The 26,132-nt window shown below is 36.8% G+C and overlaps 1 protein-coding gene across 3 annotated transcripts in view; it reads left to right on the top strand.

The window, feature by feature from the left end:
• Nucleotides 1–26,132, top strand: part of ACADM (acyl-CoA dehydrogenase medium chain) — a 48,638-nt gene that overhangs the window by 2,493 nt on the left and 20,013 nt on the right. The window contains exons 2-8 of one of the 3 annotated variants that reach the window (XM_029229343.1): nucleotides 7,200–7,287; nucleotides 9,505–9,602; nucleotides 9,719–9,788; nucleotides 10,420–10,520; nucleotides 11,495–11,575; nucleotides 20,410–20,540; nucleotides 22,879–22,987. In XM_029229343.1, the coding sequence (XP_029085176.1) occupies nucleotides 7,200–7,287; nucleotides 9,505–9,602; nucleotides 9,719–9,788; nucleotides 10,420–10,520; nucleotides 11,495–11,575; nucleotides 20,410–20,540; nucleotides 22,879–22,987 (678 nt within the window). Of the gene's footprint in view, nucleotides 1–7,199; nucleotides 7,288–9,504; nucleotides 9,603–9,718; nucleotides 9,789–10,419; nucleotides 10,521–11,494; nucleotides 11,580–20,409; nucleotides 20,541–22,878; nucleotides 22,988–26,132 lie in introns of those variants that run through there. The other 2 variants (XM_029229344.1, XM_029229345.1) reach the window with 2 other exon arrangements.

Raw genomic sequence — 26,132 nt, 5'->3', positions numbered from 1 at the left:
TTGCTCTTTTCTTTCAATGTCTAGCTTACTAGAATTTAGTTCCATCAAATTCCTTGAAGTATAAATTGTGTAATTTTGGCTGTCCTCAAACATTTACTTAGGAGTTCCAGTATGATTTCCAGTTTGATAACTTTAATAAATGCGAGTGGTTACTTTTTGTGTACATTGAACTGTTGTGAGTATAAAAATGGATTGCAAAGGAATAATATCTGCTTATATTTTTTATATATATTTTTTGAAGAAATATGCATGTATTTCAGGTATTAAGACAAGTAGTATATTAATGGTTTAGAATAGGGTTGACAAACTGTAAAGAGACAGTAAATATTTTTGGCTTTGTGGACCATATGGTTTCACAACTCTGCTGTGAAAGCAGCAATAGACAATATGGTATGGCTGTGTTCCAACAGAATTTTATTTACAAAACTGGTGGGTACCATAGTGTGCTTACCCTTGGCTTAGAATATTCTAAGAATACTTACAGACAACAGCAGAAAATACAGAAAATTGTTTTAGGCTAATTTGTTTTATTAAATAAAGTGAGGTATCGTAGAAAATGGGATCCTCCAAGGGGAAGATTCCCAGAGGCATTCCTGGGAGGCTCTCCAGAGACAGGGTATCAAAGTTGATGGACTAGGCAACTCTTGAACGTATGGTACCATCCTATTGTTGCCCCCCCCACCCCCGTTCCAACTCCCCAATCACAAATGTTCTAGAACTTGTAGATGAGATTTCTCGAATAGTGGTTCTAAGTCTACCACTACCCCTGATTGGTATTTGTCTTGGAAACACTCCATGTTAGTAGTGCAAATACTACTAATCAGTTTTAGTTGCATTGCATTTTTTTTTTTTTCTTTTTTTTTTTTTTCTTTTGTGGTACGCGGGCCTCTCACTGTTGTGGCCTCTCCGGTTGCGGAGCACAGCCTCCAGACGTGCAGGCTCAGCGGCCATGGCTCACGGGCCCAGCCACTCCGCGGCATGTGGGATCTTCCTGGACTGGGGCACGAACCCATGTCCCCCGCATCAGCTGGCGGACTCTCAACCACTGCGCCACCAGGGAAGCCCTGCATTACATTTTTTAAAAATTTTATTTTATTTATTTATTTTTTATACAGCAGGTTCTTATTAGTTATCTATTTCATACATATTAGTGTATACATGTCAATCCCAATCTCACAATTCATCCCCCCCTCCACAGCACTCCCCCCCTTGGTGTCCATACATTTGTTCTCTACGTCTGTGTCTCTATTTCTGCCTTGCAAATGGTTCATCTGTACCATTTTTCTGGGTTCTCCATATATGTGTTTTTCTCTTTCTGACTTACTTCACTCTGTATGACAGTCTCTAGGTCCATCCATGTCTCTACAAATGACCCAATTTTGTTCCTTTTTATGGCCGAGTAATATTCCATTGTATATATGTACCACATCTTCTTTATTCATTAATCTGTCAGTGAGCATTTAGGTTGCTTCCATGACCTGGCTATTGTAAATAGTGCTGCAGTGAACATTGGGGTGCATGTGTCTTTTTGAATTATTGTTTTCTCTGGCTGTGTGCCCAGCAGTGGGGTTGCTGGGTCATGTGGTAATTCTATTTTTAGTTTTTTTAAGGAACCTCCTTACTGCTCTCCATAGTGGCTGTATCAATTTGCATTCCCACCAGCAGTGCAAGAGGGTTCCCTTTTCTCCACACCCTCTCCAGCATTTGTTGTTTGTAGATTTTCAGATGATGCCCATTCTAACGGGTGTGAGGTGATACCTCATTGTAGTTTTGATTTTCATTTCTCTAGTAATTAGTGATGTTAAGCAGCTTTTCATGTGCCTCTTGGCCATCTGTATGTCTTCTTTGGAGAAATGTCTATTTAGGTCTTCTGCCCATTTTTGGATTGGGTTGTTTGTTTTTTTAATATTGAGCTGCATGAGCTGTTTATATATTTTGGAGATTAATTCTTTGCCTATTGATTCATTTGCAAATATTTTCTCCCATTCTGAGGGCTGTCTTTTTGTCTTGTTTATAGTTTCCTTTGCTGTGCAAACGTTTTTAAGTTTCATTAGGTCCCATTTGTTTATTTTTGTTTTTATTTCCATTACTGTAGGAGGAGGGTCAAAAAACATCTTGCTGTGATTTATGTCAGAGTGTTCTTCCTATGTTTTCCTCTAAGAGTTTTATAGTGTTCGGTCTTACATTTAGGTCTTTAATCCATTTTGAGTTTATTTTTGTGTATGGTGTTAGGGAGTGTTCTAATTTTATTCTGCTACATGTAGTTGTCCAGTTTTCCCAGCACCACTTACTGAAGAGACTGTCTTTTCTCCATTGTATATCCTTGCCTCCATTGTCATAGATTAGTTGACCATATTTGTGTGTCTATCTCTGGGCTTTGTATCCTGTTCCATTGATCTGTATTTCTGTTTTTGTGCCAGTATCATACTGTCTTGATTACTGGAGCTTTGTAGTATAGTCTGGAGTCAGGGAGTCTGATTCCTCCAGCTCCATTTTTTTCCCCTCAAGAGTACTTTGGCTCTTGGGGGTCTTTTGTGTGTCCATACAAATTTTACGATTTTTGTTCTAGTTCTGTAAAAAATGCCATTGGTAATTTGATAGGGATTGCATTGAATCTGTAGATTCCTTTGGGTAGTAGAGTTATTTTCACAATATTGATTCTTCCAATCTAAGAACATGGTATATCTCTCTATCTGTTTGTGTCATCTTTGATTTCTTTCATCAGTGTCTTATAGTTTTCCAAGTACAGGTCTTTTGCCTCCTTAGGTAGGTTTATTCTTAGGTATTTTATTCTTTTTGTTGCAATGGTTAATGGGATTCTTTCCTTACTTTCTCTTTCTGATCTTTCGTTGTTAGTATATAGGAATGCAAGAGATTTCTGTGCATTAATTTTATATCCTGCAACTTTACTGAATTCATTGATTAGCTCTAGTAGTTTTCTGGTGGCATTTTTAGGATTATCTATTTATAGTATGTCATCTGTAAACAGTGACAGTTTTACTTCTTTTCTGATTTGTATTCCTTTTATTTCTTTTTCTTCTCTGATTGCTGTGGCTAGGACTTCCAAAACTATGTTGAATAAGAGTGGAGAGAGTGGATATCCTTGTCTTGTTCCTGATCTTAGAGGAAATGCTTTCAGTTTTTCACCATTGAGAATGATGTTTGCTGTGGGTTTGTCATATATGGCCTTTATTTTGTTGAGGTAGTTTCCCTCTGTGCCCACTTTCTGGAGAGTTTTTGTTGTAAATGTGTGTTGAATTTTGTCAAAAGCTTTTTCTGCATCTATGGAGATGATCATATGGTTTTCATTCTTCAGTTTGTTAATATGGTATATCACATTGATTGATTTGCATATATTGAAGAATCTTTGCATCTCTCGGAAAAATCCCACTTGATCATGGTGTATGATTCTTTTAATGTGTTTTTGGACTCTGTTTGCTAGTATTTCGTTGAGGATTTTTGCATCTATATTCATCAGTGATATTGGTCTGCAATTTTCTTTTTCTGTAGTATCTTTGTCTGGTTTTGGTATCAGGGTGATGGTGGCCTCATAGAATGAGTTTGGGAGTGTTCCTTCCTCTGCACTTCTGTGGAGGAGTTTGAGAAGGATAGGTGTTAACTCTTCTCTAAATGTTTGATAGAATTCACCTGTGAAGCCATCTGGTCCTGGACTTTTGTTTGTTGGAAGATTTTTAATCACAGTTTCAATTTCATTACTTGTGATTGGTCTGTTCATATTTTCTATTTCTTCCTGGTTCAGTCTTAGAAGGTTATACCTTTCTAACAATTTGTCCATTTCTTCCAGATTGTCCATTTTATTGGCATAGAGTTTCTTGTAGTAGTCTCTTATGTTGCTTTGTATTTCTGTGGTGTCTGTTGTAACTTCTCCTTTTTCATTTCTAATTTTATTGATTTGACTCCTCGCTCTTTTTCTTGATGAGTCTGGCTAAAGGTTTATCAATTTTTTTTATCTTCTCAAAGAACCAGCTTTTAGTTTTATTGATCTTTGCTATTGTTTTCTTTATTTCTATTTCATTTATTTCTCCTCTGATCTTTATGATTTCTTTCCTTCTATTAACTTTGGGTTTTCTTTGTTCTTCTTTCTCTAGTTTCTTTAGGTGTAAGGTTAGATTGTTTATTTGAAATTTTTCTTGTTTCTTGAGGTAGGATTGTATTGCTATAAACTTCCCTCTTAGAACTGCTTTTGCTGCATCCCATAGGTTTTGTTTCGTCATGTGTTCATTGTCATTTGTCCCTAGGTGTTTTTTGATTTCCTATTTGATTTCTTCAGTGATCTCTTGGTTATTTAGTAATGTATTGTTTAGCCTCCATGTGTTTGTGTTTTTTACTTTTTTTTTCCCCTGTAATTTATTTCTAATTTCATAGTGTTGTGGTCGGAAAAGATGCTTGATATGATTTCAGTTTTCTTAAATTTACTGAGGCTTGATTTGTGACCCAAGATGTGATCTGTCCTGGAGAATGTTTCATGTGCACTTGAGAAGAAAGTGTAATCTGCTGTTTTCAGATGGTCTTGTAAATATCAATTGAATCTATCTGGTCTATGGTGTCTTTTAAATCTTGTGTTTCCTTATTAATTTTCTGGATGATCTGTCCATTGGTGTAAGTGAGGTGTTAAAGTCCCCCACTATTATTGTGTTACTGTGAATTTTCTCTTTTATAGGTGTTAGCATTTGCCTTATGTGTTGAGGTGCTCCTATGTTGGGTGCATATATATTTATAATTGTTATATCTTCTTCTTGGATTGATCCCTTGATCATTATGTAGTGTCCTTCCTTGTCTCTTGTAACATTCTTTATTTTAAAGTCTATTTTATCTGATATGATTGTTGCTACTCCAGCTTTCTTTTGATTTCCATTTGCATGGAATATCTTTTTCCATCCCCTCACTTTCAGTCTGTATGCATCCCTAGTTCTGAACTGGGTCTCTTGCAGACAGCATGTACATGGACCTTGTTTTTGTATCCATTCAACAAGACTGTGTCTTTTGGTTGGAGCATTAAATCCATTCACATTTAAGGTGATTATTGAAATGTATGTTCCTATCACCATTTTCTTAATTGTTTTGAGTTTGTTTTTGTAGGACCTTTTCTTTTGTGTGTTTCCCACTTAGAGAAGTTCCTTTAGCATTTGTTGTAGAGCTGGTTTGGTGCTGCTGAATTCTCTTAGCTTTTGCTTGTCTGAAGCTTTTGTTTTCTCCATTGAATCTGAATGAGATCCTTGCTGGGTAGAGTAATCTTGGTTATAGGTGCTTCCCTTTCATCACTTTAAATATATCATGCCACTCCCTTTTGGCTTGTAGAGTTTATGCTAAGAAATCAGCTGTTAAGCTTATGGGAGTTCCCTTGTATATTGTTTGTCCTTTTTCCCTTGTTCCTTTTAATAATTTTTCTTTGTCTTTAATTTTTGTCAGTTTGATTACTGTGTGTCCTGGCGTGTTTCTCCTTAGGTTTATCCTGCCTGGGACTTGGGTGCTCCCTGGACTTGGGTGGCTATTTCCTGGACTTGGGTGGCTTCCTGGACTTGGGTGGCTATTTCCTTTCCCATGTTAGGGAAGTTTTCGACTATAATCTCTTCAGATATTTTCTCGGGTCCTTTCTCTCTCTCTTCTCCTTCTCATACCTCTATAACATGAATGTTGTTGCGTTTAATGTTGTCCCAGAGGTCTCTAAGGCTGTCTTCATTTCCTTTCATTCTTTTTTTTTAATTCTTTCCACTGCAGTGAATTCCACCATTCTGTTTTTCAGGTCACTTATCCGTTCTTCTGCCTCAGTTATTCTGCTATTGATTCCTTCTAGTGTAGTTTTCATTTCAGTTATTGTATTGTTCATCTCTGTTTGTTTGTTCTTTAATTCTCCTAGGTGTTTGTTTTTTAATTCTTCTAGGTCTTTGCTAAACATTTCTTGCATCTTCTTGATCTTTGCTGCCATTATTTTTCCAAGGTCCTAGATCATCTTCACTATCATTATTCTGAATTCTTTTTCTGGAAGGTTGCCTATCTCCACTTCATTTAGTTGTTTTTCTGGGGTTTTGTCTTGTTCCTTCATCTGGTACATAGTCTTCTGCCTTTTCATTTTGTCTGTCTTTCTGTGAATGTGGTTTTTGTTCCACAGGCTACAGAATTGTAGTTTTTCTTGCTTCTGCTGTCTGCCCTCTGATGGATGAGTCTATCTAAGCTATGCCAGCTTTCTGATGGGAGGGACTGGTGGTGGGTAGAGCTGGCTGTTGCTCTGTTGGGCAGAGCTCATTAAAACTTTAATCCACTTGTCTGCTGATGGGTGTGGCTGAGTTCCCTCCCTGTTGGGTGTTTGACTCAGCACTTGCACCTACCTGGCTCTTTGGTGGGGCTAATGAGGACTCCAGGAGGGCTCACACCAAGGTGTACTTCCCAGAACTGCTGCCAGTGTCCTTGTCCCCATGGTGAGCCACAACCACCCCCCACCTCTGCAGGAGACCCTCCAACACTAGCAGGTAGGTCTGGTTCAGTCTGCTACAGGGTCACTGCTCCTTCACCGGGTCCTGATGTGCACACTACTTTGTGCCCTCCAAGAGTGGAGTCTCTGTTTCACCCAGTCCTGTTGAAATCTTGCAGTCAAATCCCATTAGCCTTCAAAGTCTGATTCTCTGGGAATTCCTCCTCCCATTGCTGGACCCCCAGGTTGGGAAGCCTGACATGGGGCTCAGAACCTTCACTCCAGTAGGTGGACTTCTGAGGTATAATTGTTCTCCAGTTTGTGAGTCACCCACCCAGTGGTTATGGGATTTGATTTTATTGTGCTTGCGCCCCTCCTCCCATCTTATTTCGGCTTCTCCTTTGTCTTTGGTAGTGGGCTATCTTTTTTGGTGAGTTCCAGTGTCTTCCTGTCGATGACTGTTCAGCAGTTGTGATTCTGGTGCTCTCACAAGAGGGAGTAAGCGCACATCCTTCTACTCCGCCATCTTGAACCAATCTCTCCACATTGCATTTTTTTAAAAAAGAATTTCCTTTATGATAGGTGTTCAAATAATCTGATAATTGGCTTAATACAGAAGTCAAATTATTGTTGAGGGCATTTAAGTAATGACTTAAACTGTTTTCTTGAATATGGTCAAAGAAGCTGTTCTACTCACTTGTGTTGTCAGTATTCTATTTGACTCATGTTTAATTTATCAAATTTATTGTAATAAAATTGTTCTTTGTAGGTACTGAGAAGTCTTTCTCGCTTTGACTGGAGATCACAACATACGAAAGCTGTCCAACACCGTGAACCTGGATCAGGATTTAGTTTTGGTATATGTTTTGTTCTGTGTTTTGATTTTAAACTTTTGTTTGTTGTATGTATGCAGCTTTTTATATGTATTTATCTGAAACATGTTTGTAAACAAACTTAGTAATGTCTGTAAGTGAATAGAACCAATCACCATCCACAGGTTGTTCACAGTTAGTCATACCCATTCTTCCTGATCTTGTTTTCTTCTCCATCATAATACTCTATACATAAATCTGTATTAGCAGCATACATATATATTTCTGCCATTTTTCTTAAGTATATATCCCCAAATAAATAACACATTCACTGCTACATATGACTAGTCTTCAACTTAGAAATGAATGCAACAAATACTTCTTAAACACTTATTAGTTACAAGGTGCTAGGTGCCTGCTAATAAGCCAGAGCCTGGTTTGTCCATAATATATCTGAACTGCAGTTTGGTGCTAGTACATGTGGTTCTCAGTTTTGGGATCAGGGAGCCATGTGGTGTCGGAGGGAAAAGGAATAAGATTTTGCTTCCCTTTTCTCTCTAAAATGAAGAGCCCCACCCAGGCAAAAAATTTGAAAAATAATCCCTTTCTTCAGCATCCTTTGCCCCCTAAAGTGCTTTTTGCTTCAAAATTATTACCTTTCCTCTAGTTGAAAACCCATTTTCTCAGTTCACTTGGTCTCAGAAAATAGTTAAAAGGCAGCTGAGATAATTAACTCACACCCAGGTAGAAATAACAAACTCAAAACTCCCTAGGGTTATCATTTTTGGTTTTTGTTTTATTTTTTAAGATTGTTAACATCTTTATAAAGTTTTTTTTTTTTTTTAACAGAATTAAGTGAAAATTTTGAAACAGCATGAGGATAGCAGTTTGGGACACTGGATCTTATTTTCTTATTGAGATGTTAGCATAGGTTTGGTATGGTTGCTCCTTAGTTTCAGTTTGTCACGTACAGATTCATACTCAATAGTAAGAGACTAGCAGGAGAAATCTATGGTTGTTAGTAAGAGACTAGCAGGAGAAATCTATGGTTGTTCGCTGACTGACAGAAGATGAGATAGATACAAGTGTTTAGGAGGGAGATTGTGGAGCTCAAGAAAAGGAATAGGGATAACACCTATGACCAGTTGCACCTGGTTGTTTAGCTATAAAATGGGGATAATATCTACAACAGAGGATTTATTTGAAGATTAAATTATATGACATATGTGAAGTCCTAGCACATAGTAACTGGATCAAAGTAGGTTCTCAAATAATACGTAATAGATCCTTGCCTTCCCCTTTACCCACTCACAATTTTGATACGAATTGGCCCCAATTTTAGAAGTAAAGTTGTGATGTAGAGAACACTAGACTGAAACGCTAAGTATACTTTTATTGCTAATTCATTGTAAGACTCTGGAGCTATCGTTTCCTTAGTCTGGGCTTTTGTTTCCTTATTTATACAATGAGAGATTCAACACCGAATTTCTAATGTCTTTTACATTTTATTTCATACATCCCTATAGAAATGATTACTATACTCCTGAACATTCTTGCTCATTCTTGCCTTTCTGCCTTTTTTCTCATTCTTCTTACCTGAAATACCCTATATCTTTTTAAAATTTTACCTATCCTTTGATAGTATGGATTTTTAAAAGTATGGTGGTAATTGGCTTCTGTCCTCGGTCCAGTCACCCTATTCACTTCATTAATTTGAGAAGCTTTCCCACCACTTTTGCCAGTTGCTTTGTGCTAATTTATAAGCTTAAATTATCTGAGTTTAAAGGAGGAGTAAAATTGAAATTATGATATTAGTATTATATGATATTTTGGAACAAGTTTTATTGGTTTATGGTCACTGGTCATATCTTATCTCCCTAATTAGATTGATTCTTGAGATCAGGGCATTGTCATATGTATTATTTTTATTTCAGTGTTAGTCAAAGTTTGATGAGTCTGCTTTGGAACTAATAATAAGTAAGAAAAATTGTTTTTACCTTAACACTTGGAAGAGGAAAACTCAAGTTTATATCTGTTACTCATTTGTAAAAGCTAGAAATCTTACCTACTTTTTTGGCATGAGTATCGATATAGATTTATTCACATAGCACAGTGAAATCTTGATTAGTCTGAAGGCACATTGTAGTCTGACTTTCTTGTTATCAAGGTTTAAAGTCTCCATTATAAATATAAATTTCCACATACTTCATTTCCCTCAACTCATTGTCCTATTTTAATGTTTTCTAAATAACTTTCCCTTAGCGTTCACTGAACAGCAGAAAGAATTTCAAGCTACTGCTCGTAAATTTGCCAGGGAGGAAATAATCCCAGTTGCTGCAGAATACGATAAGACTGGCGAGGTAGGTTTATGCATTTTAAGGAGAGAAAAGTCTTTGACATATTTTACAAGATTTTAAATATAAATAGATTTTAAATGTAACTGGCTTTTATCTTTATTATTATTTTTTTCTTTCAGTACCCTGTCCCACTAATTAAAAGAGCCTGGGAACTTGGTTTATTGAATACACACATTCCAGAAAGTTGTGGTAAGCTTTCTTTACATTTTTAATTCTAGAATGCCTATGTACAAGAAGAATTTTGAAATTCTATTCAGTCATTCTTTCAAATATTTGTTGCCATTAAATGGTTTTCTACCTTTGTGCCACTGTTCAGACTTCAGTATTTGTCAGCTTTTAGAAGCCTTGTACTCAACACTTAGAGGCATTCTTCCTTCTTTATAACTGGTTCCGATGTTAACTTGATCCTAATCCTTGGTAACGTCTATCTCTACAGTTAGTTGATTTGTTGCATTTTAATTCTACCTTTGATTTTACATTTTATTGAGACTTTCCTTTCACTCCTTTCGTCAGTCAAAAGGTTAAAATTTTAGCAGAGTTGAATCAAGTTTTTACAAAATCAAGCTGAAACAGGAAGACAGGTCCAGATTACAAATAGTAAGAGAATTTTTTGAAATTTTAAAACTTATTTTAGAGAAGTATACTTTGTTACTGTACTAGCCAGAAAACGTTTAGTTTCTAGTGTTATAGATACTGTTTTTGCAAATTTGCTGTTAAAATCAATTAGGTTATATTGGAAGTAATTTAAATAGTTGACCCTTATTTCTGTTGAGGTGTGCTATATATTATAATGGGCTCTTAAAACATTTTGATACTGTAGGAGGTCTTGGACTTGGAACTTTTGATAGCTGTCTAATTACTGAAGAAATGGCTTATGGATGTACAGGGGTTCAGACTGCTATTGAAGGAAATTCTCTGGGGGTAAGTTACCTAGAAAATGAATTGCTTAACTGAGCTGTTGTTAATGAAACAGTACTGCTAAGTTAGGTTAGCTGGTGGAACACAGTTTTCTTTAAAAAGGAACACAAGATTCTGCAGTGAAGCCTGGAGTTCTTTTCCATGAGTTGATCATTTTGGCTGTTGTATTTAGTACTTGGAGTCCTAGCTGTCTCTGTGGGAAACTGTACACTTTGGCTGTGGCTTCAGTGGCAATTCTTATGTATGGGCATTCAGGAGAAGGATTGGGATGGCTTGCTGCCACTGCTGGCAATGCTGAAATTTAGTGAGTAATTCTTAGGACACCTGATCATATATACCATGTCATTTATTGTAAATTTAATTCTTTTTTTGTTTGTTTATTTTTGTCTGCATTGGGTCTTCGTTGCTGCGTGCAGGCTTTCTCTAGTTGCAGCGAGTGGGGGCTGCTCTTCATTGCAGTGCGCAGGCTTCTCATTGCGTGGCTTCTCTTGTTGCGGAGCACGGGCTCTAGGCACGTGGGCTTCAGTAGTTGTGGTGCATGGGCTCAGTAGTTATGACTTACGAGCTCTAGAGCGCAGGGTCAGTAGTTGTGGCACACGGGCTTAGTTGCTCCGCGGCATGTCAGATCTTCCCGGACCAGGGCTCGAACCCGTGTCCCCTGCATTGGCAGGTGGATTCTTAACCACTGTGCCACCAGGGAAGTCCGTAAATTTAATTCTCTACTTGTGTATCTTATTACAGTAGATTTTTATATATTACCAACAAGTTCTATATAACTTTGTTTTATGAAAATACTTGGATTAATAGATTTATACCCTTGTGGTTTTAGCTCTCTAACTTAGAGGCAGAATAAAGGCCAATTCTTTGGACTTACCCTTGGGAAAAATAGTTCTCATGTTTTGAATTAAGTATATCAATTTACATACCTAATTTTAAAATATCTTGCTTTTTTAATATCACTTTTCTTTGGTTGATAGCAAATGCCTGTTATTATTGCTGGAAATGATCAACAACAAAAGAAATATTTGGGGAGACTGACTGAGGAGCCAGTGATGTGTGTGAGTATGTGTAGCTGCTGCTTTATTTCACATTTAAAGAAGTGAATAAGTGTGCTCTTTTTCCTTTTCAGTCTGTATGTATACACTGGGCTACAGCACATTAAGGCAAAAGCAACATATTTAGGTACAATGATGTTTCTGGGATGCCAGAAAGTGTCATAAAATAATCCTCTTGCTTATTTCCAGGAGAGTAATAGCTACTTAATGGAGCACTCCAGAGCTCTAGAACTGAGCATTTGTGTCAGGAAGTTCAGATGGAATACATGACAGTAGGTGTTTGAACTAGTAGTTTTTTGAACTAATAAGAAATTAATATGAGTGAAAAGATAGCAGTTTAGTTTGTTGAATCACTGAGTGACTTCAGGAGGATATTTATAGATTTTATTTAATTTTCTGAGAACTACTCAACAATTTTTTTTTTTTTTTTTTTGGTACGTGGGCCTCTCACTGTTGTGGCCTCTCCCGTTGCGGAGCACAGGGTCAGGACGTGCAGGCTCAGCGGCCATGGCTCACGGGCCCAGACGCTCCGCAGCATGTGGGATCTTGCTGGACCGGGGCATGAACCCATGTCCCCTGCATCGGCAGGCGGACTCTCAGCCACTGCCCCACCAGGGAAGCCCTCAGCAAATTTTTAAATTGGAATTAATTTTGGCTGTGCCGTGAGGCATGCGGGATCTTAGTTCCCCAACCAGGGATCAAATCTGTGCCCCTTGCAGTAGAAGCACAGAGTCTTAACCACTGGACTGCCAGGGAAGTCCCTAAATTGGATTTTTTTGTGTAAGATATTCTTATACATTTTACACACATGCATGCTGCAATTCTATACTGAAAGTGACTTTACATAGGATTTTTCTTTCTTTTGGTTATTAGTCAAATAGATTTCAGTCTAGGGTGTGATTGTGATACCAAAATATAGTAAATTGTTATCATTTTGAGCTAACTGTGAGAATTGGTCTGAAAGAGTAGAAAGTAGTATTTGAAAATAAATGTTTTTTATTTATTTCAGGTACCTAAATTTCAGGTAAACTTATGAAGACATTTATATGTATTTCCTACTTAGTTGTCAATTTGTTTTAACAGGTGGGAGTTACTTAGTAGGCTAATTCTCAATATTGTCTAAGAATTGTGTGAAACATCCAGATTCTTTTCTTGTAATGTATATAATATTAGAAATAGGCTAAAAAATTGTAGCATAGAGATGCTTTGGAGAACCTAACTTATACACTGATATGAATATTTGTAATTATCTTACTGTTTATAAATAGGTATTTCTAAAATATTAGAGTCTTTAAAAGTAGTTCAAGTATTTTAAACATTTCTTTGGCAGTTTTGTTATTAATATCTTCAGTATATGTAAAAATACATTCACTCTAGTCCCTAAATTATTCTAACTTCTGAATTAATAAAGGTTTACTGTACATTTTCCCCCTTCTAGTGCATAATATTATTCAAATATGTATCTAGTGCAATTGATGTACTCAAAATATGAAGCCAAGGGTGAAAATGAAAATAGTCAATAAGTATATTAATGAAAAATATTGATTAATTTCTACTGAGAGTCAGTTAACTCTCAATATTTATAAAATTATACTACATATAATGTTTTATTTAAACTTTTTAGAATTAATATTTTAAAAACTTTCAGATTGTTAAAATAGTATAGAAGATTTAGAAAGGTATGAAGAAGAACAAAAACATCTGTAATCCCTCAGATATGAAGTTAACTGCTATAACTGTCTTATTGTATACTCTATTAGATTTTTTAATACATATAGATGTATTTTTCACAATTAATGTCATATTATATATGCAGTTTTACATCCTTTTTAACATAACGAGCATTTTCTTATGTTCTACTTTTTAAATACTGTGATATTTATGACTACATAATATGCTATCTAATTGATGTACTATATATTATTTCACTATTCCCTATTGTTGAATATTTAAATTCCTTAGATTTTTGCTTTTAAAAATAATGTCAGACTTCCCTGGTGGCGCAGTGGTTAGGAATCCGCCTGCCAATGCAGGGGACATGGGTTCAAGCCCTGGTTTGGGAAGATTCCACATGCTGCGGTACAGCTAAGCCCGTGTGCCACAACTACTGAACCTGCGCTCTAGAGCCCACGAGCCAACTACTGAGCCCGTGCATCACAACTACTGAAGCCCACGTGCCTAGAGCCCATGCTCCGCAGCAAGAGAAGCCACTGCAATGAGAAGCCCATGCACCGCAACGAAGAGTAGCCCCTCCTCGACGCAACTAGAGAAAAGCCCACACGTAGCAACGAAGACCCAACGCAGCCAAAAATAAATAAATAAATTTATTTAAAAAAAAATAATAATGTCATGGTAGGGGACCTCCCTGGTGGTCCAGTGGTAAAGAATCCACCTTACAATGCAGGGGACGTGGGTTTGATCCCTGGTCAGGGAACTAAGATCCCACGTGCCTCAGGGCCACTGAGCCCGTGCGACATAACTACTGAGCTCGTGTGCCTCAACTAGAGAGCCTGCGTGCTGCAAACTACAGAGCCCATGTGCTCTGGAACCCACGTGCCTCAACGACAGAGCCCAGACGTCCTGGGGCCTGTGCTCCACAACTAGAGAAGAGAAAACCTGCATGCCACAACAAGAGAGAAGCCCATGTGCCATAATGAAAGATCCTGCATGCCTCAACGAAGATCCCACATACCACAACTAAGACCTGAAGCAGCCAATAAAAAAAAATAATAATAATAATGTCATGGTAAAAATTGATACAGAAAAAGATGATAAGTTTTTGGATTTAATTTACAGTTACAGTGTTAGTGCATGTTCGTAAGACTTAATCTCTTACCAGATCATGTGATCAGTTATACTCTTGCTGAGGAAAGTGAGTACAGAAATAAATCAGGATGATACTATAATTATTTTTTAATACCACTTAGTGCAAAAACATTTTCTAAAAATCAAAACTAATTGTATTATTGCATATATATTACACATATAGTATTAAAATATAAATAATAAGTTAGAAACCATATTTATTTTTCAAAGATTGGATTAAATCTTTCAAAAAGTATATACCTAAAATATAGTATATATTTTAAAAAGTATATACCTAAAATATATGCAGTATTAGACACCTGGAAACAAGTATTAGACTACTAGGACAAGCTTGTTATGGGCAAGACATTCAGTAAACTTACTTGGTCTAAGAACTCATAAGTGTCTGAAAAAGCGTAACAGTGGTAAAGAAAACTCTTGTCATAAAACCATGTATTTCCAGTGGAACTGAGAAGTAGCTGAAATGTAACTGAACACTGAACTTGGGGTCCTAAGACCTGGCTTCAAGCCATATAATAGCAATATGATCTTATATAGTTACTTAGCCTCAAAGTCTCTTCTGTATTTTCTTCTGTATTGTTATACACACCTATTTTGGTCATACAACATCTAAAAAGGATATAGTAAACATAAAACAAAATGCTTATGTTTTTATAAGAATATCTTCACATAGTGTCCCTTTTGCAAAAATATAGTAATTTCTTTCATACCTCATGGCCAGGGGATACTTTGTTTTCCTTAACTGCCATTCATTCATCCATTCATTTACTCAATATCTGAATTCCCTGCTATATGCCAGACTTCAGCTTATAGGCAGTTTACACTTGTAACTACAGTATAGTATTTTTTTTGTTTTGGTAAGTAGGAAGCACAGAGACAGTTTTATAGTCCTCCATTAGTAATTATTTGAACCTCGAAGCGTGTGTTGTAGTATATTATTATTTCCGGTTTATCTTTATTTTCACTTCATTCCTGATTTTTTAAAAAGCATGCGTTATATGAACTACCTCCAGTCACTTTAGAGTGTAAGGCAAAAAAGAAAAAATTAGTAGAGAATGAATGCAAAATTGTTTAGTAAACTATACAAAGATAAGGTGGTGGTATCATCACTAATAAAAGTATAATGTTCTACTCATTCTTTTAAATATTTGAATACTGTGTACCAGGTGGACTTGGAATAAAACAATGAATAAAACTGGGCTCTTGGGATTTCCCTGGTAGCACAGTGGTTAAGAATCTGCCTGCCAATGCAGGGGACACGGGTTCGAGCCCTGGTCTGGGAAGATCCCACATGCCGCGGAGCAGCTAAGCCTGTGTGCCACAACTACTGAGCCTGCGCTCTAGAGCCAGTGAGCCACAACTACTGAACCCGCATGCCACAACTACTGCAGCCCATGTGCCTAAGGCCTGTGCTCCACAAGAACGAGAAGCCACTGCAATGAGAAGCCCGCACACTGCAACAAAGAGTAGCCCCCGCTCGCTGCAACTGGAGAAAGCCCATGCACAGCAACGAAGACCCAACACAGCCCCCCCACAAAAAAATAAATAAATAAATAAAAAACCCGCCAAAACTGGGTTCCTGCTCATAAGTTAACAATCTGGTAGACCCTTAGATCCTTACCCAAAATGTATTATTCATAGAATTATAGAATTCATAGAATTATGCAAATTAATAATAAATTCTTCATAAATATGCATAAATGTTATTAATTTGCTTGACTTAAGAGAACAAGTTGCACTGGAAACAAAAATGGCTTCTGCTGAAAGAGCATTATAAAATTAATTTTACTTACTAGGAAACAATCAAATAAGACAAGAACAACTCTGAAGAGCCAGCCATTGTGCATAGAAACACACAAACTCATACACTTCATAAGTTCTAAAAACTATGCCTTGGGCTTCACTGGTGGCACATTGGTTAAGAATCCACCTGCCAACGCAGGGGACAGGAGTTTGAGCCGTGGTTTGGGAAGATCCCACATGCCGTGGAACAATTAAGCCCGTGCGCCGCAACTACTGAGCCTGCACTCTCGAGCCTGCGAGCCACGACTACTGAAGCCCTCGTGCCTAGAGCCCGTGCTCCACAACAAGAGAAGCCACCGCAATGAGAAGCCCGCGCACTGCAGCGAAGAGTAGCCCCCGCTTGCCGCAACTAGAGAAAGCCCGCGTGCAGCAACAAAGACCCAACACAGCCCAAAATAAGTAAGAATAAAATAAATTTATGAAAAAGTTAAAAAAAAATAAAAACTATGCCTTATTATAAAGGAGAGGAATGTCTAATAGCATATTTCAGAGGAAAAGAAATTCCCAAAGTTACTTAAAATTAAATTTTGGTACTTTAAAGAGTTATCTTTTCTGGGCAGTTCATTTGTATAATACTTTTTTTGTTGTGATGCTGAAAACATCTTTGAACATCTAGGTAGAAGAGTAATGCAGTTAACCTACATGACACCTGAATCTCCTCTATAGCACACCTGTGAAAAGGCCGTCTAGCTCATGTTTTCATGTCTAGGAGTCTCAACTTCCTGAAGCAGCTCCATTTGGGAGTGTCCCTGACTGTTAGAAAGCTCTTCTAGATTGCATGCTCCTGAGGGAAAGGATTGTGTCATTTCCTTTTATAACTTCACCACCTGATACCATAATAGGTGTTCAATAAGTTTGAATAATTTCACACTAGTTTTCTCCTATCAATTCAAATCCTCTCCCTTGGCTGTATAGCCCTTCAGGTATTTTAATATGGCTGTCATGTGGATCTTACTTTTTTCTAAGCAAACTAGCCCCAATTTTTTCATCTTCTCTTCATACAACACAGTAAAGTCCCACCGCCTTCTTAGTAATCATTGACTCAAAAATATTATTATAGAGCTAAATATAGTACTCTAGTATGGTCTGATGAGTACCGAGTAGCATGGTTCCATCACTCTTATTTTAGATACTTTTTTTTTTTTTTAATATCCCCTCCTGGCCTTGCCCCCACCCCCCACCTTCATTTTAAACTGGAGCTGATTCAAACCTGCTGCTCTTGGAAATAGGCCATCAGTATAGTCTCCAACAGAAAGATGATCTGCAAGGGGATATGAGTGTGAGAGAGCAGGGCAATCAGAAAGAATGAGAAAATGAGACAAGGGAATGGAAAAGGTGAATAAACAGAGGATGATGAAGGAGGGAGAAAGACTGAAAGATTAAAATGTTGGGCTGAGTGGGGAGCTTGAAGAGAAGGGAGTTACTGAAAGCGTCGGGTTGGAGCAAGTCCGGAGCTGATCCTTCTGGGCCCTGTTCTCTCTCACAGATCCAGAGGGTTGCAATAAAGATGTGTCTCTTTGAGATTTTCCAGGTCTCTTTCCCATAAATCTGTATTTTCTTCTTAATTAAGGTCTTCTGGACCAAAGGTGTCATCCAAGAATTGTGTAAAGAGCACAAAGATAGGAAGAGGCAGATACTATTCTTTTGTAAATATAGCTTATAGCATTAGCACTGTTGATTTACATAAAGCTTACTCTTGACTTAAATTGGCAAATCAGTCTCCCTGTCTCGTGTTAAGTTTTGGTATATTCACTGAGTAGTCTATTAAGTCTCCAGTTCCAGCCCTTATCTCTCCCCTGACCTTTACCCTCCTATATGAACTTATCTATTAGACATTTCTTCCTAGCTAGACTCAAATATGTTTTTTTTTCAACTTGTGTTTTTATTTATTTATTTATTTAATTTACTTATTTTTGGCTGTGTTGGGTCTTCGTTTCTATGCGAGGGCTTCCTCTAGTTGCGGTGAGTGGGGGCCACTCTTCATCGCGGTGTGTAGGTCTCTCACTGTCGCGGCCTCTCGTTGCAGAGCACAGGCTCCAGACGCGCAGGCTCAGTAGTGTGGCTCACGGCCCTTGTTGCTCCACGGCATGTGGGATCTTCCCAGACCAGGGCTCGAACCTATGTCCCCTGCATTGGCAGGCAGATTCTCAACCACTGCGCCACCAGGGAAGCCCTAGACTCAAATATCTTAAGCGAAGTGTGTCCCAAACCAAATTATTTTCTTCCCACTCTATAGTACTGCTTCTCTTAGAGATTATCCCTAATTGGAAGCTTCCTAAACTAAAAAATTGAGTCATCATAACATCCTCTTTAGCTCCCCAACATCCTATTCAGTCATTGTGTCCTGTGGATTTCACACCACAATTCTAAACTTCATCTTATCTTCTTGCCTTATCTTGCTTCTTAGTTTAAGCTTTCTTTCTTGCATAATTTGTGTCCCTAACTCCAGTCTTATGTAGGTATTTATGCCACTTACTAGATCTGTGAACTTGGGAAAATTACTTAACCTCACTGTCTCAGTTTCCTTATTTATAAAATGTAGATACCTAGTACTTGTGTCATAAGGATTATTGTGAGGTTTAAATGAGTCAAGTACTCAGAACAGCACCTGGAAGATAGTAAAAAGTTATTATTATTATCTCCCCTTAAATCTGTCCTTTATACTTCTGTAATAATAAACTATCTAAAATGTAAATCTGTCACTTTCCTGCATTTACAAAAACACTGTGTTTCCATTTCATCAATAGCAGTGGTATCTAATATATTTTTTTTAGTTTGTGAACCCGTTTTAGAATCTGACATCCTCAGAAAAATGCATGTATATTCCTCACTTTTGCGCACTAGGCTGCTCTGGATTTCCCTGAAGCCCAGGTTCTGTGGCACAATAGCAAGTGTTTGATAAACTTTTGTTGAATGCATAAAAGTCTGCTCTCCTTAGCATGGCATACACCTCAGCCTCCAGGACCAGGTCCCTGCCTGCCTTTTTAGCCTGTTTTCATGGCTTTCAGTTTCATACTTTACATTCTAGTACTGAACTGCTAGTACTTTGCCTTGTACAACTGCTGTTTCATTCTTCCATGCCTAGATCTGCTTGCCTCACTTATTTGTCCTTCAAGACTTATCTCCTTCAACGAGTATTACTTATTATTCTTCTTTTCATCTTCCTTACCACTCATCACCTCCCACCCCCTACAGGTCTAAGTGGTCATTTCTAATGTCCCTATGTACCCTTACTACTTTGAATTAAAATTAACTGTTAAGGTTTCTCTCTTTGGACTATAAGTACCTTAAGGGTAAGGAGCTTGTGTCTTTAGGCCTTGTATTCTCAGTACCTGTCACTCAGTAAACTTGAATGAACTTCAGCTACCCATTGCTTGCCTTCCACCACTCCCTTTATCCATTCTGCTTACATTTTGTCACACATCTGTTGAAGAGCCTTAAGAGGCTTCCCTTTTTCCACCAGATAAAAATTTAACTTCTTAGTGTAATATAAAGTGTTCTTTGTCATCTGTTCCCTTCTTTTCTTTCCAGACTAATTTCTACCATTCCCTTACATGCACAGAATGCATAGAATCTGGTACTTTTGTATCACAAACACTGAGTAACCCTGCTTCTTATCTCGGCATCATTGCATATGTATTACTTCTTCCTGGAATACACATTCCCCCTTTTCCTTACCCCCTAAGAATTCCTTTTCCTTTTTGAGACCTAATTTAAACATCACCTCTGGGAAGCTTTCTGACACCCTAAAGCTAAGATAGTTTCTTAAGCCCATTGTGTGTGACTTTAATACTTAGATATATAATTACAATATAATATTCATCTCCACTGCTACATTGTAAAAATCTTGAAGACAGGATGTCTTTCATCTCTGGCTTTTCCATCACCTCCTTCATAACCTGGTAAATGGTAGATACTACTCAATAAATGTTTGGATGAATGAGTTCGTGTGAAATTTATTTAACTTTGTTGAAGATACCTAACATTGTAATTTTTGATATGGTTTATTGGTATCCTACATCTAGTTTTAAATTACATATTAAATGTTTTTACATTTGAGTAGTTTGATTCTGTAAGAACATTTTATTGTTAAGTATTTTAAAGTATTTAAAATACTGACTTAAAAAATAAAATACCCTCCTGGTTCTAAATGTTCATAATTTAATAATTAACATATAATTATTTTCTCTTGTTTCCATATATTCAAGGCCTACTGTGTAACAGAACCTGGAGCAGGCTCTGATGTAGCTGCTATAAAGACCAAAGCAGAAAAAAAAGGAGATGAGTATATTATTAATGGTCAGAAGATGTGGATAACCAATGGAGGAAAAGCTAATTGGTATGTTGTTTAAAACCTCTCTATATTGATTCTTAAATGCTTTATATTCAGAATCTCCCCCTCTCTCCTTCCTTTATTATTAAACTACCACAATTAAGACAAGTTTTATTCATGGAACTGGAGGGTCCATAAAGGATTATAAATAGTTCAGTGATTTTCACAAACTATTCTTAAGCTCTGAACTATTTCTTCAAATTGTATCAGAAGTTTAATTTGTAAAATAAAATAAAACAAAAACACCTGCTCTGGTTGAATCTGATTAGGAAAGCTAGAGTTCCCTCTACTTGGCTTACTACCCCCACTCTCCCTAGCCCATACCAGGATCTCCTTGGAACCATTCCCCTAAGATTCTGAGGAAAAAGGAAAGCCATTGGTATAGCACATTTCTCTGCTTCTGAGCAATAAGTTTAGAGAGGACAGAATTTTACTTTAATAAAATCTAAAAGGTCCAAATATATAGGTCCAAAAATAATGACATGAAGTTCAACAAAGGATCATAAAATCCTTTGTATTAATATAAAATGTTGAAGGAAAACATATTTGATAGCATTATTTGTGGAAAAAAGATGAAGAAAGGTTCTATAGGAATCAACAGTGTGATGTATCTGCCTTTAAGAAGCAAATGTAATTTCTTGCTGAAGTAATAGAAGTATAGCATCAAACAAGTAGGAAAAAAATGGTAACAGTTCTGGGCAACACTTTTTAAGACATGCATTGACAAAATGAAATAAATTCAGAAGCAAGTAAATGTCCTTCATTAGGGTGAGCACAGAAAACATGTCCTATGAAGAGTAAAGGAATTAGATTTGGTTGTGTAGGAAGAATTTAAAAATTTTTAAAATAATGTCTCATACATGGAAGAGTAGGCTTGTATGTTTGCTTCAAAAGTCAGTTTAGAATAAATGTGTTAAAGTGAGAAAAATGTAAAGTATAGCTCAACATAAACACAAGAATTTCAACAACAGTTCTATCTAGTGTGTGTTAAGTGGTCATGGGAAAAATGTATTTACTCATCACTACAAGTATATAGAAGAAGGACCTGGTGATTGGTATAATGAACTAAAAATGGGCTATCTTTCCTTGTCTGCAAAAATTCTGATTATATATGTGTGCTCTTCGGTGCTATTTTTTGGCAGGAAAAGCATTATTCCTGAGAGTGAGTTTACTGTTTATTTTAAATATGTCAATCACTTTATGAGTGTCCAGTATTATGGAGTGCTATATCATTATCTTTAAGTAAGTTATCATAATATCACAAGTAATAAAAAAGTGAAGGAACGATTAAAATGTAACAAGTTGAGGGAAATCCAACAATGCAAGTAGAAGCTTTCACAATTTTAAGAATTAAGTACAGCGCATCATGTAGTAAGACAAATTAGGTAATATATGAAACTATAAAACAATTTTTACTATTTTTTAAACTATTAAGTGAAACTGTAGAGTAGATGATAGTTTATTCGTTTTTTTGTTTTTGTTTTTTTTTTTTCCGGTACGCGGGCCTCTCACTGTGTGGCCTCTCCCGTTGCGGAGCACAGGCTCTGGACGCACAGGCCCAGCCGCCATGGCTCACAGGCCCAGCCGCTCAGAGGCATGTGGGATCCTCCCGGACCGGGGCACGAACCTGTGTCCCCTGCATCGGCAGACGGACTCTCAACCACTGTGCCACCAGAGAAGCCCAGTTTATTAGTTTTAAGCATAGAAAATAAATTAGTTGTTTAAGAAATTAAAAAAAAAATTCTCCTATACCAGGCTATTTAGAACATGGGTTACATGGATATTTGGATGTTTTGCCTTTTTTCCTCATGTTTTATTTTTAAATCTTCCTGGGAAGAATTCTTCTGGAGAGAAAACCCAGGAGATATTCATAATTCAGCTGTAACACAAACTCTGATTTTGCTGCATGAAGAGGACAGTAGTCAGAACATAGGGGTCACTATCTCATTTCTTTTCACAGGCAGCCCCATTTATCCTCCTTTTCCAGATAACTTGTCCCTTAAATACTTATACTAGTTTTGGGAAAGAAAAAGTGACAGTTCCAACACATACATACTTTATTTTATGTCATCTTGATACAAGGAATTTTTACTTGTCAATCAAACTACAAAGAAGTTAGATACCATATTAGTTAAGAAGTAAGTGTGGGGTGAAATACTAGCTCTGCCGTGTTGTAAGTATGTGGCCTGGGTGAACTTTTAAACCTCTCTGATTCTTCATTTCTTCATCTATAAAATGGGAGTAATAATAATTGGGATTGTTGGGAGGATTAACTGAGATGGGAGTCACCATATGTTATCTGCTGATACTATTATCTATCATCATGTATGTATATGTGTATTAGGTATTTTTTATTGGCTCGTTCTGATCTGGATCCTAAGGCTCCTGCTAGTAAAGCCTTTACTGGATTTATTGTGGAAGCAGACACCCCAGGAGTACAGATTGGAAGAAAGGTAAAGTGTGTATTTATCAGTGATTAAGGCCTCCAATATTAACTATAAATTTCAAAATTACTAATTTCAGTTTCCGTTATTGAAAACATTTTGGTTGTATTAAGTTGCAATAAAAATAAATCTGCTTTTGATATTATTGGGTGAAATAGTCCTTGTTAAAGATTTTTAAGTTGAGAATAGTTGTGTCAAGTAATTATTTGAAAGAGTAGCCATTCTTGGTGCCAGTCTATGGAGAATGCCAATAACAGCTGTGAGGGATAATGAAACAGAAATCAAACTATCATTTGTATGGCCTGCCCAGTAATAGAGTTTTAGATATTTCAGAACACTTCGCCATTCTTTTTCTTTGCTCACAGCAACCTTTCATGTAGGATAAGTAGCATTATGCCCATTTTATGGATTAAAACAATGTGACATAAGTTGATTACCCAAGTTCATACAACACTAAGATAAAAAGCTGTTCCTGAGAAAGTTTAGAAATGGCAAAGAGCCTTGAATGTGAGAAGGCAAGAAAAATTTTATTTGAACAAGAAAAGGTAATTTAACATATTTGAAAAGGATAGTAATATGGGGAACTTCCCTGGTGGCGCAGTGCTTAAGAATCCACCTGCCAATGCAGGAGACACGGGTTTGATCCCTGGTCCAGGAAGATCCCACGTGCCACGGAGCAACTAAGCCCGTGTGCCACAACTACTGATCCTGCGCTCTAGAGCCCACGCGCTGGAACTACTGAGCCCACATGCTCTAGGGCCCGCGTGCTACAACTACTGAGCCCATGTGCTGCACCTACTGAAGCCAGTGCGCCTAGAGCCCATGCTGCGCAGCAAGAGAAGCCACCACAATGAGAAGCCTATGCACCGCAACGAAGAGTGGCCCCTGCTCGCTACAACTAGAGAAAGTCTGCGTGCAGCAATGAAGACCCAACACAGCCAAAAATGAAAATAATATATTTTAAAAAAAGAGAAACAAGAGCATAGTAATCTGAATGTGTGGATATAATTAAGCAGTAGCATTTAAAGTAGATTAAAGAGAAAAGAGTTTAAAATTTAGTAAATCAAAGAAGGAAAGAAATGAAGTCATTAAAGTAGTCCTAGTGAGAGCTAAAGAAGCATGATTTAAGATTATAACTCTGAGAAAAGGAAGAGGAGATGCAGTTTTACAAATGTAAAACTCTTTTTTTTCAAAGTGAATTTGTAAAAAAGAAAACCTATTAATGACTAAATGATGTCTATATCTAAGGCAAAGGAGGGATTATGGAAGTTAATTAAGAGTTACATGAATTTTCTTCCAAATGGGTAAAGGTTCCGATTATCTTGTCAGATATTAGACTAAGGGTGACATAACCTGAACTGGAAAGGCTACTTTGAGTTGACCAAGTTATGCAAACTTCTAAACCAATCATATGTATTTTTATGTTTTATTAAAAGCCATGAGAATCTCTCTTTTGTACCAAAGCCTCTTCAAAATGGAAGCATGTTGCTAATGTATGTAAGAGGGGTACTTTCCCCTTTAGGCCGTAGAATGTTAAAAGTGGAAGATACCCTACACATTTTTTATGGTCTGTTTGCTGAACACTGAAACTGAAATCCAAGTGAAATGATTTACTCAAGGTTACATACTTAAGAGGCAGAGTTGAGATCAGTGCTAACATGTCCTAGAAACTTGCCTAGTGCAGTTTCCTACACTGTATTATTCTATACTTTCTTTTAAGATAGATATTAAAGGTAGACTGCACTTTACAAATAAAAATATAATGAGATTATTGTATATGACAAAATAGAAGTACTAAGAATGGTTGTGCTTCTTCCAAGCAATTAGTTTGTTTTTATTCATGTTTTATTTGTTTTTCCTTTTTAGGGATGGTGGCTAGAAAACTCAGGGCCAAATTTATGGCCGTCTCTAGAAAACGTTAAGGTCCTGACAGATTATATTTTATTACATAGTAAACCGATTTCTGATTTTATCTTGCTATGTCTAGTCTCACTTTCCTTTTTCCCATATTCTAACTTTAAAAAAAAATCTCTGATTCAATAAATATTTATTATCGAGTTCATACTGTATGCTAGGCATTATTCAAGGTATTGAGGATACTGTATTGATCAAAACAGAAAAAATTAGATCCTGCCCTTGAGGATCTAATTTTCTAGTGAGAGAGATAGTTATATTGTATATATTTAAATCTCCTTAAGTCTTTTTTGAAATTATCGGAATTTTACAAATTTGTGAAATCTGATGTTTTTCAAAATGTTTTGTGTTTTAGAAATTATATGGCTTGAGATGAGTCCAGGAAGCATTTTGGTTTTAAATGTTCTGGTGTTTGGGATGAGTCTGGGAAACAGGATAGAGTAAAACTGTTTTCGTAAACAGTGTTTTCTCATTATGTCTGAGTGAGGGTCTAAGGTACTAGAGTTTATCAACTTATAAAGACAAAGAGATGTTGGTTTTTTTCTCAGTCAAACTATATATTACTGTCACTATTTTTTCAAGCCTGGAAGCAGATTATTAATATTAAATCAAGTAAATTAAAGAATTTGTTTACAGCTCTATGTTCCCATTGCCCCTGCTTCTCACGCTGCTTATTAAAAACGAGATTAAATTGTTAAGATGGGTCATGGTATCTGCAACTTCCTCTCAAATAATTCAGCAAATAATGCTAATAGTTATACACACCCACAAAACACAGAAATAAAGAAAATGTGCCAAAATTGGCAAATCTAGGTGAAGATGAGGTATTCATTTTAGTACTCTTGCAGTTCTTCTGTTGGTTTGAAAAATTTTTAAATGAAATGTTGAGGGGATATAGCTACCTTGGCAATTTCTTTTTTCATATATATATTTTATTGAAGTGTAGTTGATTTATAATGTGTTAATTTCTGCTATATAGAAAGGTGATTCAGTTATACATATATATATTCTTTTTCATATTCTTTTCCATTATGTTTTATCACAGGATATTGAATATAGTTCCCTGTGCTATACAGTAGGACCTTGTTGTTTATCCATCATATATATATATATATATATATATATATATATGAGTTTGCATCTGCTAATCCCAAACTCCCAGTCCTTCCCTCCCCCACCTCCACCCCTTCCTTGGCAACCACAGGTTTGTTCTCTATGTCTGTGAATCTGTTTCTCTTTT

This window comes from Monodon monoceros, unplaced genomic scaffold (genome assembly GCF_005190385.1).
Source record: "Monodon monoceros isolate NGI ecotype Baffin Bay Population unplaced genomic scaffold, NGI_Narwhal_1 Super_Scaffold_18, whole genome shotgun sequence".
NCBI classification, from domain to species: domain Eukaryota; kingdom Metazoa; phylum Chordata; class Mammalia; order Artiodactyla; family Monodontidae; genus Monodon; species Monodon monoceros.
Note: the sequence above shows the minus strand (reverse complement) of the source record. Positions and strands in the feature narration are given on the sequence as shown.